At 39.9% G+C, this 13,998-nt stretch overlaps 1 protein-coding gene across 5 annotated transcripts in view; it reads left to right on the top strand.

The window, feature by feature from the left end:
• The window catches only part of RASAL2 (RAS protein activator like 2), a 389,073-nt gene that overhangs the window by 374,659 nt on the left and 416 nt on the right, over nt 1-13,998 (top strand). For 4 of the 5 annotated variants that reach the window (XM_082366722.1, XM_082366723.1, XM_082366726.1 and 1 more), the window contains 3 exons: nt 4,946-5,080; nt 7,163-7,365; nt 8,629-8,716. In XM_082366722.1, the coding sequence (XP_082222848.1) occupies nt 4,946-5,080; nt 7,163-7,365; nt 8,629-8,716 (426 nt within the window). Of the gene's footprint in view, nt 1-4,945; nt 5,081-7,162; nt 7,366-8,628; nt 8,717-11,651 lie in introns of all 5 variants that reach the window. The other variant, XM_082366724.1, reaches the window with a different exon arrangement.

Below are 13,998 nucleotides of genomic sequence, written 5' to 3'. Positions count from 1 at the left end.
TTTACATATTCAGCCCTGTTTGTGCCTTTGGTGGTGCTGCCACTGTCATACCAGTTAAACCATAAATCACTGTATTTTGATTGCTCAATTTTCTGTTTTTTCTACACTGGCTTTTTCTATGCAGATGTTTTATTCTTTCAAACTTATGTTATTATTTTTTTTGTTCCTTATCTTTCTTGCTTGCTTTTCTCATCTCACTCCCATGAAGCCTCTGATGTTCTATATAATCAGCACATTTTTTACGTAAATTCCTTTACATATTTTAATTGCAAATTGTGTTGGGGAATTCTTCTCTCCCAAAAACTGGAGGATTTCTTTGTGGGGATTGTTCTGCAGGCATTTGTAATTATTGGAGGTTTTGTCCCATGCAAATTCCATTTGTATCTTAGCACAAAGGACCGGCCATTGTTGGCAATGTAACTAGCTTCAGTCGTCTCCATTTGCTGAGTAGGAAGGAAATAAAATCCTAGTTCTACAGAGAAGGAATTTTTTGACCCTTTTTGGCCTCTGTTTGGATTTCTTTTTTTTTTTTTTTTTTTAGTAAATTCCACTTGAGTATTTTTCTTTTAATCTTTTTTTTTTAAATTTATTTATTTATTCATTTTTGGCTGTGTGGGGTCTCCGTTTCTGTGCAAGGGACTTCTCTAGTTGCGGCAAGCGGGGGCCACTCTTCATCGCGATGCGCGGGCCTCTCAATATCGCGGCCTCTCTTGTTGCGGAGCACAGGCTCCAGACGCGCAGGCTCAGTAGTTGTGGCTCACGGGCACAGCCGCTCCGTGGCATGTGGGATCTTCCCAGACCAGGGCTCGAACCCATGTCCCCTGCATTGGCAGGCAGACTCTCAACCACTGCGCCACCAGGGAAGCCCTGGATTTCTTTTTAATCATATTCCTCTCCATCTTGTTTTTTTGTGTATCATGTACTCTGTGCACATAATAGACTCTATTTACAGTATATGAGTTGTTCAGATTATAGCGTGTTACCTAACCTTAGAAATTCTAATTTGAAGAGGCTTTTTAAATAGGTATTTGACAAGCCTATCAGAATGATGCTACAGTTTTCACATTTGGATTTGTTGAACCCTCTCCTAACCAACCTCTTCAAGGATTCTCAGAGTTTACTTACTAATTTAGTCAGCTCTTTCTTTGGTGTTGATAGCAAAAGTGTTATTCATTTATGGGAACCTGACTATTTCAGACTATGGAGAAGCTGAAAGCAACAAGTCTTATTTATATCTAGTAAATAAACAGGGAACCGGCCTGTTCTCAGTCATCCTCAGCATAGCCAGGCTAACTGTAGGATCAGTGAAACTGCTTTCTCAAGCCCTTTTGCCCTAAAGCATTATTATTTTTCCCAGAGAAACCCTATAAAAGCTTTATCTCAAAAGGGTGATATTCCTAATAGGAATCCGTGCTCCTTTTCATTTCGTCTTTTTCATCCTTCATTTTCTTTAATGATCCACTGTTGGAAGTCAATGGAGAAAATGCTCTTCTTAAGGCTATAGCTAAGCAAGATGGCATCTGAACCATTTACCAACCTCTTTTCTCAATTTCTTTGACTATAAACTAGAGGTATTAAATTTTGTTGTCTATCCAGCTTATAAAGGAGATAGAACAATCACTGAGGAAAAGCCTTTGATGTACTTCCAAAGGATTAGAGGAAAAACATAGGGTATCCTTCTTTTAGTAATAAATTACACTTTGGTAATGAATTCTAAAGAGAATCCAAAGTAATTATAAATGAATAATATTTTATTGAGCATCAATTGTGCAATGACATAGTCACTACCATTCCAAAAGAAAAAAATTCTATGATATATGGTGCCATGCTTCAACGGTTGACAGTCTAATCAGGAAATAAGACCAGCACTCAGAAGACCAATCAAATAGATGTAAAAGACAGTATATAGTTCTTTCATATGAAGAACGTATTACAATAAAAAATAATTTTGAAAAAAATTTTGAAATAAAAATCACCTCCATAGTCTTCAATGTAGATAAAACTATTTCTGATTTGTTCAGTATTACTTTTCTGCTCTTTATAATTATGTAAAGGTTTTATCATAAATACAAGGAATAGTTATATTAGTCTGATTTATTTTTTCAAAACTTATTGACCACCTACCGTATGCCATGCAAAGTGCTAGGGTATATGAGGAAGTGGTTGAAAAACAGATTCAACCAATAAAATAGGAATAGACTGGAATGCCCAGTTCCCATTGTACACTGTCTCATAATTCAGTGGACATTGTTAGTCCTTCTGAAGATATGGTAGCTACCACCAACACCAGTGAAATGAACCAACTCTTTATTTTTACAGCTTCTCACTTTACATTTTATGCCTAGATTACCTAAGAAGTTGTTTTTAATATGCTTTTAGGGGCTAAGATCTCTCTTCAGTATGTTCTTAGGGATACTATTAGTTTGTAGTGCATTTATTGGCACTCACTAGTTACTCGTAACAAATCACAGGGGAAGAAAGTTCTTGGGAACAACATATTGTTAACTATAAAGCAGAAAGCTACTTAATTAGCTTCCTTGAAGTTTTAAATTCCAAACATTAAAGTTATTCATTTTAGTGGCTACTTTATCTCAAGCAGCTGCTGAATAGAAAATCCTGGTTTCACAGAAAAGCAGCTCTCCTGTGCCCTACGTGGTAAAGGGATAAGATTCTAAAACTAAAAAGGCATTTGTCTCCTTTAAGTATTGACTTTCTATTAATTTTTAAAGACTCAGAACCACAATATTTTGCCTTTTAGGTGTACATATATCAAATAAAAACCTAAACCCCTTTTTAAACTATTTTTCTCTAAATACTAAAGCAATTTATTGTGCTCTGCTTTCAAAATCCAGTAGGGGGAGAACTAGGGGTGTGTGTGTGTGTGTGTGTGTGTGTGTGTGTGTGTGTGTGTGTGTGTGTGTGTGTGAAGTACCTTGTAGTTTACAAACTGCTTTTACATGCTGTCTCATTTGTTTCTCATAATAACTTTTGAAGTAGATAATTATTATCTTTTTTAATATAAATGATACTATAGTCTATAGATCAGTGTTTCCAAAGTGTGATACTCAAAATTATTTAAGTATACAAGGTATTTAATCAATCATTTAATTATTTTAACACATATTAGAAAAATATCTAACTATTAATATAAAATGTATTTATAAATTTATAATATATATAACATTAAACTCATGATTTTACTGATAATTTTGCTTAGCATAAGGACTTAGCTAACTGAAAAAGGTTGTTTTAAAGAGATGATAAATAATATATCAGTGACAACATGGTTATGACAAAAAAAATGAGAATGATACACAAATGAATGAAGTATAAGAAGCCTACCTACCATAGTGGAGATGAAGGTAGACTTTTTAAGAACTGAGGGTACTGAAGTTTAAGACATGTTTATATTTTTCTTGACACAGCAGAGAAAATGGCTTTAAAGAAGGAATTTCTAAAAGTTCATTCACTGTTGCTTGTGTGTGCCTCAGGCATGAAGCTGTTTTTTATTGATATGTATCTGTAATCTGTTTGTAAATCAGCCAAACCAGGTTCTTCTTCAAACCTTTAGGAAATACCCTCATACTACTTTTGTATGAATATTTTTTAAAGTCTCTCCCAAATAACCTTTTTGTCTCTGCAACCAATTTTTTTCATCTAGTCTTTCTAAATCTCAAAGTCATCAAGATACCCCTTATTTTAAAATATCTATGTATTTAGAGTTTAACCAGGTTTTATTCCAAAATGACATAAAGATTCTTAAGGTACATAGCTCTGCATGGGAGAGAAAATTCCCTTCCAATTATTTATAGAGTGTTGGTCCTCAAAATAGAAATTCATTTTAATTATAAAAAGGCTAACTCACATAAAAATGCTTTGTTCTGTCTATCTCTCTCTCTCTCTTTCTCTCAAGAAAGCCAGAGAAAAAGAATTTGTTGTCTATTTCCATCATTGTTTATGGAGAAAGCACTAATGTTCAGTAGCCCAATACAAATTATCATATCCAGGGCCAGTTTTCTAAGCATAAATACAGTAATAACATCTAAGCTCTATAGTACTCCATAGTTTCCAAAGAACTTTCACATACATTATATTGTTCAGTCCTTAGAACTCCCTGGGAGATGGTCAGGATAGGTGGTGATGGTGGTGGTAGCCCTATTCAGTAGATTTGGAAAAAAGTATTTAAGAGATTAAGTGACAATGTAAGTAGCAGAATTGCTACTCAAAGCCAGAATTCTTATCACTCTGTATATCTGTTGGAAAAGGGCAATTTATCTAGCTATCCTAACTGGATAGAAATATCCCTTAGACTATGTTGATGTCCATTGTTTTGATCCTGTATTCATCAAGAAACTTTCTGGTAAAATATGAACTTCTGAGTGATATTAACCCATGAAGAAGTGTGTCTGTAAAAATGACCAATATCACTTTTTTTTCTCTTTCCCTAAATGGTTGATGTGAAAATTAAGAATTTGGCATTCTGATATATAAATGGGTACCAGGTGAGTTGTTTAGCATTAATCAATTCCTTGGTTCCTGATCATCCCTGGTTAAGCAGGTGTTTCCTCACCTGAGCAATCAACCATCAACTTGTGCTTTCTTTCTCTCATTCTGTCATCATCGTAATTTCATTAGGTAATGACCTAATGAAACCATTGGGCTAATTAACAATTTTAAGGCCTTGGCTTTCCCTCTCTGGAGGGAAAAAAAGGCAGGTTCTTAGATGTGATTTCTATTCACAACATTTCAGAATATTTTATTCTTGTACAAATGGATATTCTCTTCCCTCACCCCCAGCCCTTGCAGTAACAAAATATTATTTAGAACTGGGAACATTTATCAGAAAACAGTGATCACAATTATGTCTTCTAAGAATAGCTCTCTTTGTGAAACATAACTGTGGATGAGCTCTTTTGGGAGATGCTAATAGGTATTTCTGACGCAGGTTCAGTCACCTGTGGACTCTGCCACAATGTCCCCAGTAGAGAGGACAGCAGCCTGGGTTCTGAACAATGGGCAATATGAAGAGGATGTAGAAGAAACCGAGCAAAATCAAGATGAAGCCAAGCATGCCGAGAAGGTAGAACCTAGTCTGTCTTTATTGCCCACACAGTGATAGGCCACCCAAAGGATCGTCTAGCCAAGGAGATGATCTCCCCAGGGTCCCCAACTTCAGCTCCACCTCTTATGTTAACCCTTATATGCGTATCTGTGTATGATAATTCAGTAGTGTTTGTGTTTGAAAATATGCGGAAATGTCCATCAAGCTGGGGTGGGAAGATTAGCTCTAATTTTTTTTTTTTTTTTTAATATGAGTTGCCTTAACTTGGAGAAAACTCTGCTACTCATTTCTAGTCATTTTAGGTGAATATTTAGTGTTTCTGTATAACTAACCATAGTCAAGATTACCCTTGGACTAGACTTCCTTTCTATATCTTTGTAATGATTTTGTCTTTTTTTGTTTTTGTTTGTTTATTTATTTATTTATTGGCTGCGTTGGGTCTTCGTTGCTGTGCACGGGCTTTCTCTAGTTGCCACAAGCAGGGGCTACTCTTTGTTGCGATGCGCGGGCTTCTCATTGCAGTGGCTTCTCTTGTTGCAGAGCACAGGCTCTAGGCACATGAGCTTCAGTAGTTGTGGCTTGCAGGCTTCAGTAGTTGTGGCTCGTTGGCTCTAGAGCGCAGGCTCAGTAGTTGTGGTGCACGGGATTAGTTGCTCCGCGGCATGTGGGAATCTTCCCAGACCAGGGCTCAAACCCATGTCCCCTGCATTGGCAGGCAGATTCTTAACCACTGCGCCACCAGGGAAGTCCCTTTTTTTGTTTTTCTTTTCACCTTTTCTGGGTAAAGAACTTGTAACACTATAGCTGATTTTTTAAAAGACATTGACTAAAAAAAAAAAAAAAAAGACATTGTCTATTGCTTCAGTTTTGTTTCGTTTCGTTTTGCTAAGAAAAGTTGACATGAAGAATAAGGATTATCAAACAAGAACATTGACATCATGTATGGCATTACCTAATTTAATTAGCAACCAGACAAGTAGCTTCTGCTTACTTATCAGCAGGATCCTAAACTATGCTTATTGATGCAGTCTACCTCTTCAAACTGTATAAGAACTGTCATCTTTGACCTTCTGGATTAATAAGCATAGTGTAGGACCATGATGTTGGATAAGCAGAAGCTAACTGTCTGATTGTCAATTAAATGGAATATTATGTAAAAATACATTGCATTTTACAAAGCAGCATACAGATTTATCATTAGTTACTAATGAATTTAAATAGGCCATATACAAGAAAGCTTAATGCTTCTCGCCTCACCCAGAAATTTGACATTCCAGTTACTCAAACCCCAACCCACAGCAGCTTCAGTACAAGAAAGGGCCACGTAACCAATTGAATTATATAAAGCTTTAGTGAATATAAATGTATATAAAGCTTTAGTGAGAAAACAGACATATGTGTTCCAACAAGCAGTAGCAAACTGGGCAGATGAACGACATCATGAAAATAGGCCAAGAGGCAGTATTAATCAGCCCCAGAGAACATGTAGGCCTTTTGCTTAGAGCTTGTGACCTGAATGGTTTACGCTTTTATAGCTGGGGAGAAAGCAGCCATAAAATTCTATTTATTGTTTTAGTAACTTAACATTATGGAAGTGCTGCTTGCTCTCTAAAGGGCTGGCTCTAGTAGGGTGAAAGAATGGCAGTCTGATGAGTGAAGGCATGTCAGAGATCCTACAGTACAGGTGATGATACAGAAATCTTTTCTCATGTAGACCACTGGCTTTTGGCTTATTTTAAGTTATCTGTCACGCTTCTAAGTGCTTGATCTTTTTTTTTCCTGCTCCCATTTGATACCGTCACAGATTGGATGTGGCTTGCAGGAACTGGTGGTTTAATGTGGAGAGTGATACATAAATGATATAGATTTGGAATGCCAAGGTAAGATGAAAAATGTAATTTTAGGAGGTGGGCAGAGCTCCTAAGTGATGCCTGTTGATAATTTTAAAGAACATCAGCAGCCCGTGGGATGGCAGTTCAGGCAGCCTCCAGCTCCATTGCCTAGGGTTTCTTTCGTAAAAAATAAATCACTAACGACTAAAACCAGCGTAACTCCAGTATTTCTCTCCTTGTCTGTGGCGCCTCTTCTCCTCTGCTCTAGTACGAACAGGAAATTACGAAACTGAAGGAGCGCCTGCGAGTGTCCAGCCGGCGGCTAGAGGAGTATGAGCGCCGGTTGCTGGTGCAGGAGCAGCAGATGCAGAAGCTGCTGCTGGAGTACAAGGCCCGGCTGGAGGACAGCGAGGAGCGGCTGCGCAGGCAGCAGGAGGAGAAGGACAGCCAGATGAAGAGCATCATCAGCAGGTTAGAGGTCGCCTGGCGGTGGACGTGGGCTGGGTAGCTAGGGCTGCGAAGAGGTGGGACGATGACCCAGAGAATCCTAAAGCAATGGCAGCAAAAGCCATTTTCCACTCTACGTGTCCTCTGTGGTACTTGGTACAAAGGTGACGGCTGACTATATCTCTTATGCTTTTCTAAATGTGAGACCTTAGTGCACTTCCTTTGAAGATAGAGGTAGTCTATTTTCCTTTAGTTGTAACGATTAGAAAAAACTAAAACTCAGTGACTCCCTTGAGAGGTCTCAGAGGAAAACTGAATCTTAAAAATGTACGTATTCAATGTCTAAGGTTAACTTACTTTTTTAGAACAAGCCCAGAGAGGTGGAAGGGAGTTTCACGGGATGTCTTTAGGGCCAGAGAATCAAGGGAGAAGGCCAGGGATGTCCAAGGGAGGCTAAGGGAGGGGGCAATTTTACCAAATGCTACATAGCACTTACTATGGGCCAGGTACTTTTCTAAGCACTTTACAGATAAAATTTGTTTAATCTGTTAATAATAATTTGATTAATGCCAACCTCTGAAGTAGGCATTATTATTATTCTCATTTTACAAATAAAGAAACAGGCAACAAATTCATTAAGTCACTTGCCCAAGGTCACTTAGTGTTGCTTCTGGGATTTGAAGCCACGAAGTCAAGCCCCAGAGGCCATGCTCATGACCACTGTGCTTCAGTGTTGTTAAATGCTGTAGGCAGGTCAAGTAACTTAAAGTCAGAGAAGATTTGCTGTTTTAGCAGCACAGAAGTATTTAGCAGTCTTACCGAGAGGCTTTTCGTGGAGTTAAACATCAGGGGGTTAAGATGTGAATGGTGGATGAGAAAGAAAGTAGACCTACTATGTGTAGAGTACGCTCTGAGGAAACTTAACTGTTCAGGGGAAGAGGAAGGTCACCTGTTACAAGACAACAAGATTAAGAGAGGGTTTGGTTTTTGTGGGTTGGTTTGCTATTTTAAGATGAAATAAGTTGTGCTGAGGAAAGGATCTGATAGAAAAGAGGGAGATGATAATTGTGGGAATGCTATTCCAGAGGAGGTGAAAATCCAGTCCCAGTAGAGAAATCAAGTTTGGATGTCTTCTTCTAAGGTGGGTGAGAAGATAGAGCATGGTTGCAGATCTTGTACTAGGAAGGAGTGGCAGTACTGAGCTGTCCTGAGTGCGGGTTTCTTGTCCTCTATGTTAGCCAGCTCTCTCCTTGAAGATGTTGATCTCTCCTTACTACCCAATTCTAGGCTAATGGCTGTGGAAGAGGAATTGAAGAAGGATCATGCTGAGATGCAAGCAGTTATTGATGCAAAGCAAAAAATAATTGATGCACAGGTAAGCAGATTCTTAATCTAGTGGAAGGCACTTGTTTATAATAACTGTTATCTCCTGACTTCCCACTCCTTGCAAATGCCAAGGCACATGATGGACAATAGGTCACTGGAAAGTTCTCAGCATTACCTTTTGAAGAGTAAAAGAGTTTCTTTGTGACCTCTATGACCTTTCCTTTCCTTTACTGTGACAAGTGACAAGTGACTTGTCTGTTAACCTAGCAAAGTTTTAGCGTGCTTAGTGCAGTTGCTCGACAAATCTCAACCTAGTGCATGATGGGGTTTACTTCTTTCCTTCTGGAAAGGAGGGCATTCTCTAAGGGGGTACCTGTGAAAAGTACACTGCATGTGTCTGGCTTGTGACCTCCACTGACCATTGCTTGGCTATGATGTTCACAGTCTTGTCAGTCACGTCCACTGTGCCATCAGCCTCTGGCCCCAAACAGTAGTCTAGCTGCAGGGGAAAGACAGGGTGGTGAAAGGTACCCTTCCTTGTTACTCTTTTGGTTCTGGATTTGGCGTTGATGCCTGGGATTCGCTTGGCTGCCCTTCTCTGTTGGCGCTGTGCTTGGAGAGCCTCTTTTGGTTGATGAAATCGGAACCTGGGCCTCTGCTCACTGCAGCTTCTACCTGTGACAATAATGGCATGACGGAGCACTGCCAAGAGCACCCCCTCCCAGGTTCACGTCAGTGATCAGAGCAAAACCCAGGAGGCAGGAAATGTTTCTAATTCCTTTTTCATTTTATCAGTGCAAAACATGGTTGTATTTCTTAGAGTGAAACAAATAACAAACGGCAGTGCAGCTTGGATGTGGCTGGTCTGGCCACTGAATGCATCACCTCCCTGAAGACCACCCAGCCAGGTTCGCGTTTCTCACCCTTAAGTACCATATCATTTCCCTAAGCTCTGAAATCAAAATGGGAGCGAGGACTTTATGTCCAACTTTCTTCTCTCCTTATCAGCCAGTAGTCAGTCTATGGTAGAGCCCCCAGGATTCTTAAACAGGCATTTTACCCCCAGTCTAGTTTCCTGACAGGGCTAATATGGGATGGGGTTTATTTTACAAAGGAATTGGGAGTAAGGCTGAAAGCACAGCCATGGGAAGAATGCGTCATGGGCCTCCTACTCCCTCACATACACGAGACCCGGAAGTCGAGTGTGAGTTGTCATGCTCTCTCGTCAGCACGGTTCCCAGAATATTTTGGACCCTTGAACTCTGCAGTTTCTGGATATTTAGACCTCCTAAGAGTCAGAAGAAAGTTCTTACTTGGTCCATTTTTTAAACTTTTCTAGGTGTCCCCAAGGTAGGTGAGGGAAGGGTAGCAGAGACAAGGCCTTCTCGACACACTGTAAAAATTCATCTGAGAGGCTTAAGAGAAACAGCCTGGATAAAGAAGGCAATTTAGTCAGGAAAACAAGTATTGATAAGTGTTCACTTTGGGATCTTCAATATGACGGTGTAAAGCAGAGAGAGTTCTATTAATAACTACACCCGAATAGATTTTAGTTCTAATGAGATCATACAGACCGTTTTAATAATTTCAGCTTGTCTAAAACCGTGTCAATCTTAAGCAGAGGGAGCTTGGGGGTGTCGTAGTCGTGGCTCTGTGCATATAGTATTTCCACTTTCTCGGTTGCCTGTCAAGACAACCTCATCATTAGCTTCTGAAGATTTCTACCCCACCCCTGCCCCCCATTTTGACATCTAGGGTAAGATGACCAGGTATGAAGCATGAGTCATAGGCATAGAAGATGAAAGCAAGGGAGGGAATCAGGTTCATCAGGGCTCAAAAACTCTGGAAAGTAAGGACCTTCTCTCAGTTAACACGAGGGCGTCACCATTCAGGAATGGGAGAACTCTTATCCTCAAAGCATCAGTCAATGTCAGACTTGTGGTCTGGCTAAACTAGATAACAGTTTGGGTCCATATTTCAGGCAGTGGTTTTCAAATGGTTTGATTCTGTGGACTATTTTGGTGGAACCAGAGATACCTTCCATAGATTGCTTTCCAGCTGCTCCTGCTGACCATTCAAGAACAAGGGCTTCTCTCAACTAAATTTATTACTATATAATAAATTTTCTACTGGAGGCTCACTATGGATCCCTAAAGAACACTTGGAGAATCCATTAGACCACATTTTGAAAACCACTGCACCATGCACAGCACAGATGATAAACACTAAAACTAGTTTTTTTAAAAATTATAATCTCCTTAAAAGGAAGGTTTCCCAGTTCCAGCTGTTGTCTCACTGATACGTTAAAATCTTATTCTAGCAAAAGACTATGAAAATCCTTTAGTGTCTTTTGTAACAAATGACTTTTCCTTTGAAAGGATAAATCTTACATCTTAAGTGTTTGATGGAGCAGAGCAGCCCTTCTGGCATTATTTAATAGAATGAGGACATGTTTGGGGGTGAAAGCTTCCCAGCGAGGGAACCCATACTTTTATGTCCCTGACATCTGCCTTGGTGCCACTGGCAGTTAAAAAATATTTCTGAAATGAATTGTTTTCCTTATACTAGCGATGGGCCCAACATTTCCCAAAACAGGACAGGTCAGGTACCCAGCGAACTGGTTTCCATCTTCTCTCTCAGCAGCCCTGTGCCCCTACAGACAAGGCTGGTCCCTGAACTCATCCTCTCCATCTCCTCGAGTCAGTTTATGCTCCAAAGGCCCCACTGGGATCAGCCACTTTCCACTGGAACCGGGAGAGGATGAGTACTCCCCTGGTGACCCTGTCCTGGGCCTTGTAGCAGCACCATGGAGATCCTGGTGATGGTACTAAGGGACCATTTCTTAAACGTCAGACCAGGGGCTGTGCCACCTTTCACCCCCCAGGATCTCTCCATGTGACTCAGATGGAGGACTTCCTCCTAGGAGAAGCAAGCAGCTGCCTAGTTACTGTTGCAAGTGATATCTCCGCTGTGTTAAATTACAGGTCATAAATGGAGATGAGATTATGCAAACAGGCAAGTAACCCGTCCATTCTCTAGCTGAGCAGTTCCCAGCCCTGGCCCGGTACACTGGTCTCCTACACATTCCAGCTCCTGCACTCCCCACACTTGAAATCCTTCCTGTCAGGCAGGAACTAGATTGCTTTGCCATTCAATCCAGGCAGAATGGAGAAGTCAAGGCCATCTTTTGCCAACTGAACTTGACTTTCAAAAGTCCCTGTTTGATTTTTTTTTCTTTTATTTTTTGTTTTACTTTGAAAGGTTGGCAGTGGGGGGAGTTACAGAAGGGAGTTTCTCCACTTGGAAACTTTCAACTGTTTAGTAGAAGGGCTGCTTGACTTCAGCTGTTACTCTTGCAGGAAATAAATAAATACAATCATTCTTAGCCTTTTTTGACCCTTTAAGAATCAAATAATTTTTCATGAATGCCTAATTTCTTTGGATCAACTCTAAAGAATCCTGCACTCCTTAGAATTGAGGCATGATAATTTATCCTAATACTAAAATATCTTTTCTTTTTTAATCATTTTTAGATATTACCAGGTTTTCTGCTTAGAGATCATTTCTAACCATAGGGGGAAACATCATATCTGGCTCCCACCCCTTTTCTCCTGGTAACCACTGGCCAACCCTTACTTACTGACTTTTAAAAGATCTACCTGTTATCCCAGTAAATTCCACTGGCTGTAATTTTTTTAATTATTATTTTTTTAAAAGCCTTGTAGTTCTTTCTTTCTTTGAGTTTTGCTTATCCTTAAAACAAGTTACCTTCCCAAAGTAAAAAGCATCTTAGGCTAGATTAGGGGCTAGTTAATAATGCTGATTTTTTTGTATCTTACCACCTGAGTTCTCCATCAGGGAAAGGAAAAAAAAAAATGTTAGTAATAACAAGTGTGAGCTAGTTTTTTTTCATACTTTTGAAACTGTGACCACCAGCCCTGCTGCCATACAGATCCCCGCCCCACCCCCAAAGCAGGAGATTAAAGGGAAGCCTTACTTGATGCTGTTGTTGCATATGCTTTTACCTAAATTTCCCCCCAGGGCAGTGGTCTTCACTCTGCATCCTTGGGCAGCTCGTTTCGGCACAGCAGTGCTGCTCACGGCCCTGTGGAGCTATGCTGTAACAGCAAGGAATAGCATCTAACCCTCAGCCCTTGTATGTCCTCTCTGAACCTGACCATGACTGTCCTTACCATGCTTTTCCCCGAGTAAAACACTCCCTGGGTAGGAAAGCTCTTTTTGGCTTTGGGGATTGTTCCTCACATGCTTTTTTTTCCTCTTTTTTGATATCATAGATGTAGGTAAAGACTGTCCTTCTCAGCGTTAACTTGTTTTCTAAAAAATGGCAACTTCATGTAGGAAAGGTTCTAGGATGATTTACCTAGCTGCTGAAGCTAAGATTAGGATTTCTCTCCTAGTCTTTGTGAGACTGATATTTTGATGGGATGATTTTTATTTTTGTTTAATTTAGATGAGCCTACTTTTCTCTAGATTGCCATTTTTTCCCTCTTTTTTCTCTTGGTTTTTTTTGTGTATTCAACAGTCTTTGGTTCCAAAATATTGGTTCTAAGCCTTTTTTTTTTTTTTTTTTCCCCCAAGATTCAAAAGTAAAATGAAAGCAGTCTCCTTATTGGGTAGCTTTCCTGGAGTACCTCTGAGCTGGAATGAGTCTAGGAGCTTGTGTTCTCTGTTTGTTTTCATGTGTTATGTTTCTGGCATCCCCCTTTGGCCACATCTCCCTTCCCATATTCAAATAACTCCTTGGTCTGAGCTTTTGGCTGCTTCTCCCCCTCTTGCTGTTGCATCCTCACTTTGTTGGTGACTATAAACTGCCACCATGTATTGTTTCAGTTTTGAGCACCATGTGAATTCTTTCCAAATGTGACTGATGTGACCCCTTCGGGGTCTAAGAACCCATAGATCACATGCACTTCTCCTCTGTGAAATGAAACCTCTGGTGCTTCTTTCTTTGCCACCTAATCCCCATGTTTTAGTTTTGACCCAAAGTACTTAATACAGCAAGGCAGCTTGACACCTCTGTTTCATAGTCCGAGGTAACACATGGTGTCATTTTTACATGATGTCCTAGGGTCCCAAGGGATGATTAATAACAAATCTTGCTATGCTGAAAGGAAAAAAGAGAGAAAATAAACACAGACCCATTGGGCTCAGGGGAAGCTGGCCTGACTAGGGTGCAGAAAGAGGCAGAGACGTTCCATTTGTCTGGGAAGCATCATGTGTACTGCTGTTTGATAGAAAGCATTAGAACAGTCATTCAGTAGAATATTACGGTGTAGTTGCCTGCGTGGAGCCAGAATAAAGCCATGATTG

Source organism: Balaenoptera borealis (assembly GCF_965194805.1).
Source record: "Balaenoptera borealis genome assembly, chromosome: 1".
In the NCBI taxonomy this organism is placed as follows: Eukaryota; Metazoa; Chordata; class Mammalia; order Artiodactyla; family Balaenopteridae; genus Balaenoptera; species Balaenoptera borealis.
The sequence above is the reverse complement of the archived record's forward strand: the minus strand, read 5'-3'. Positions and strand labels throughout refer to the sequence as shown.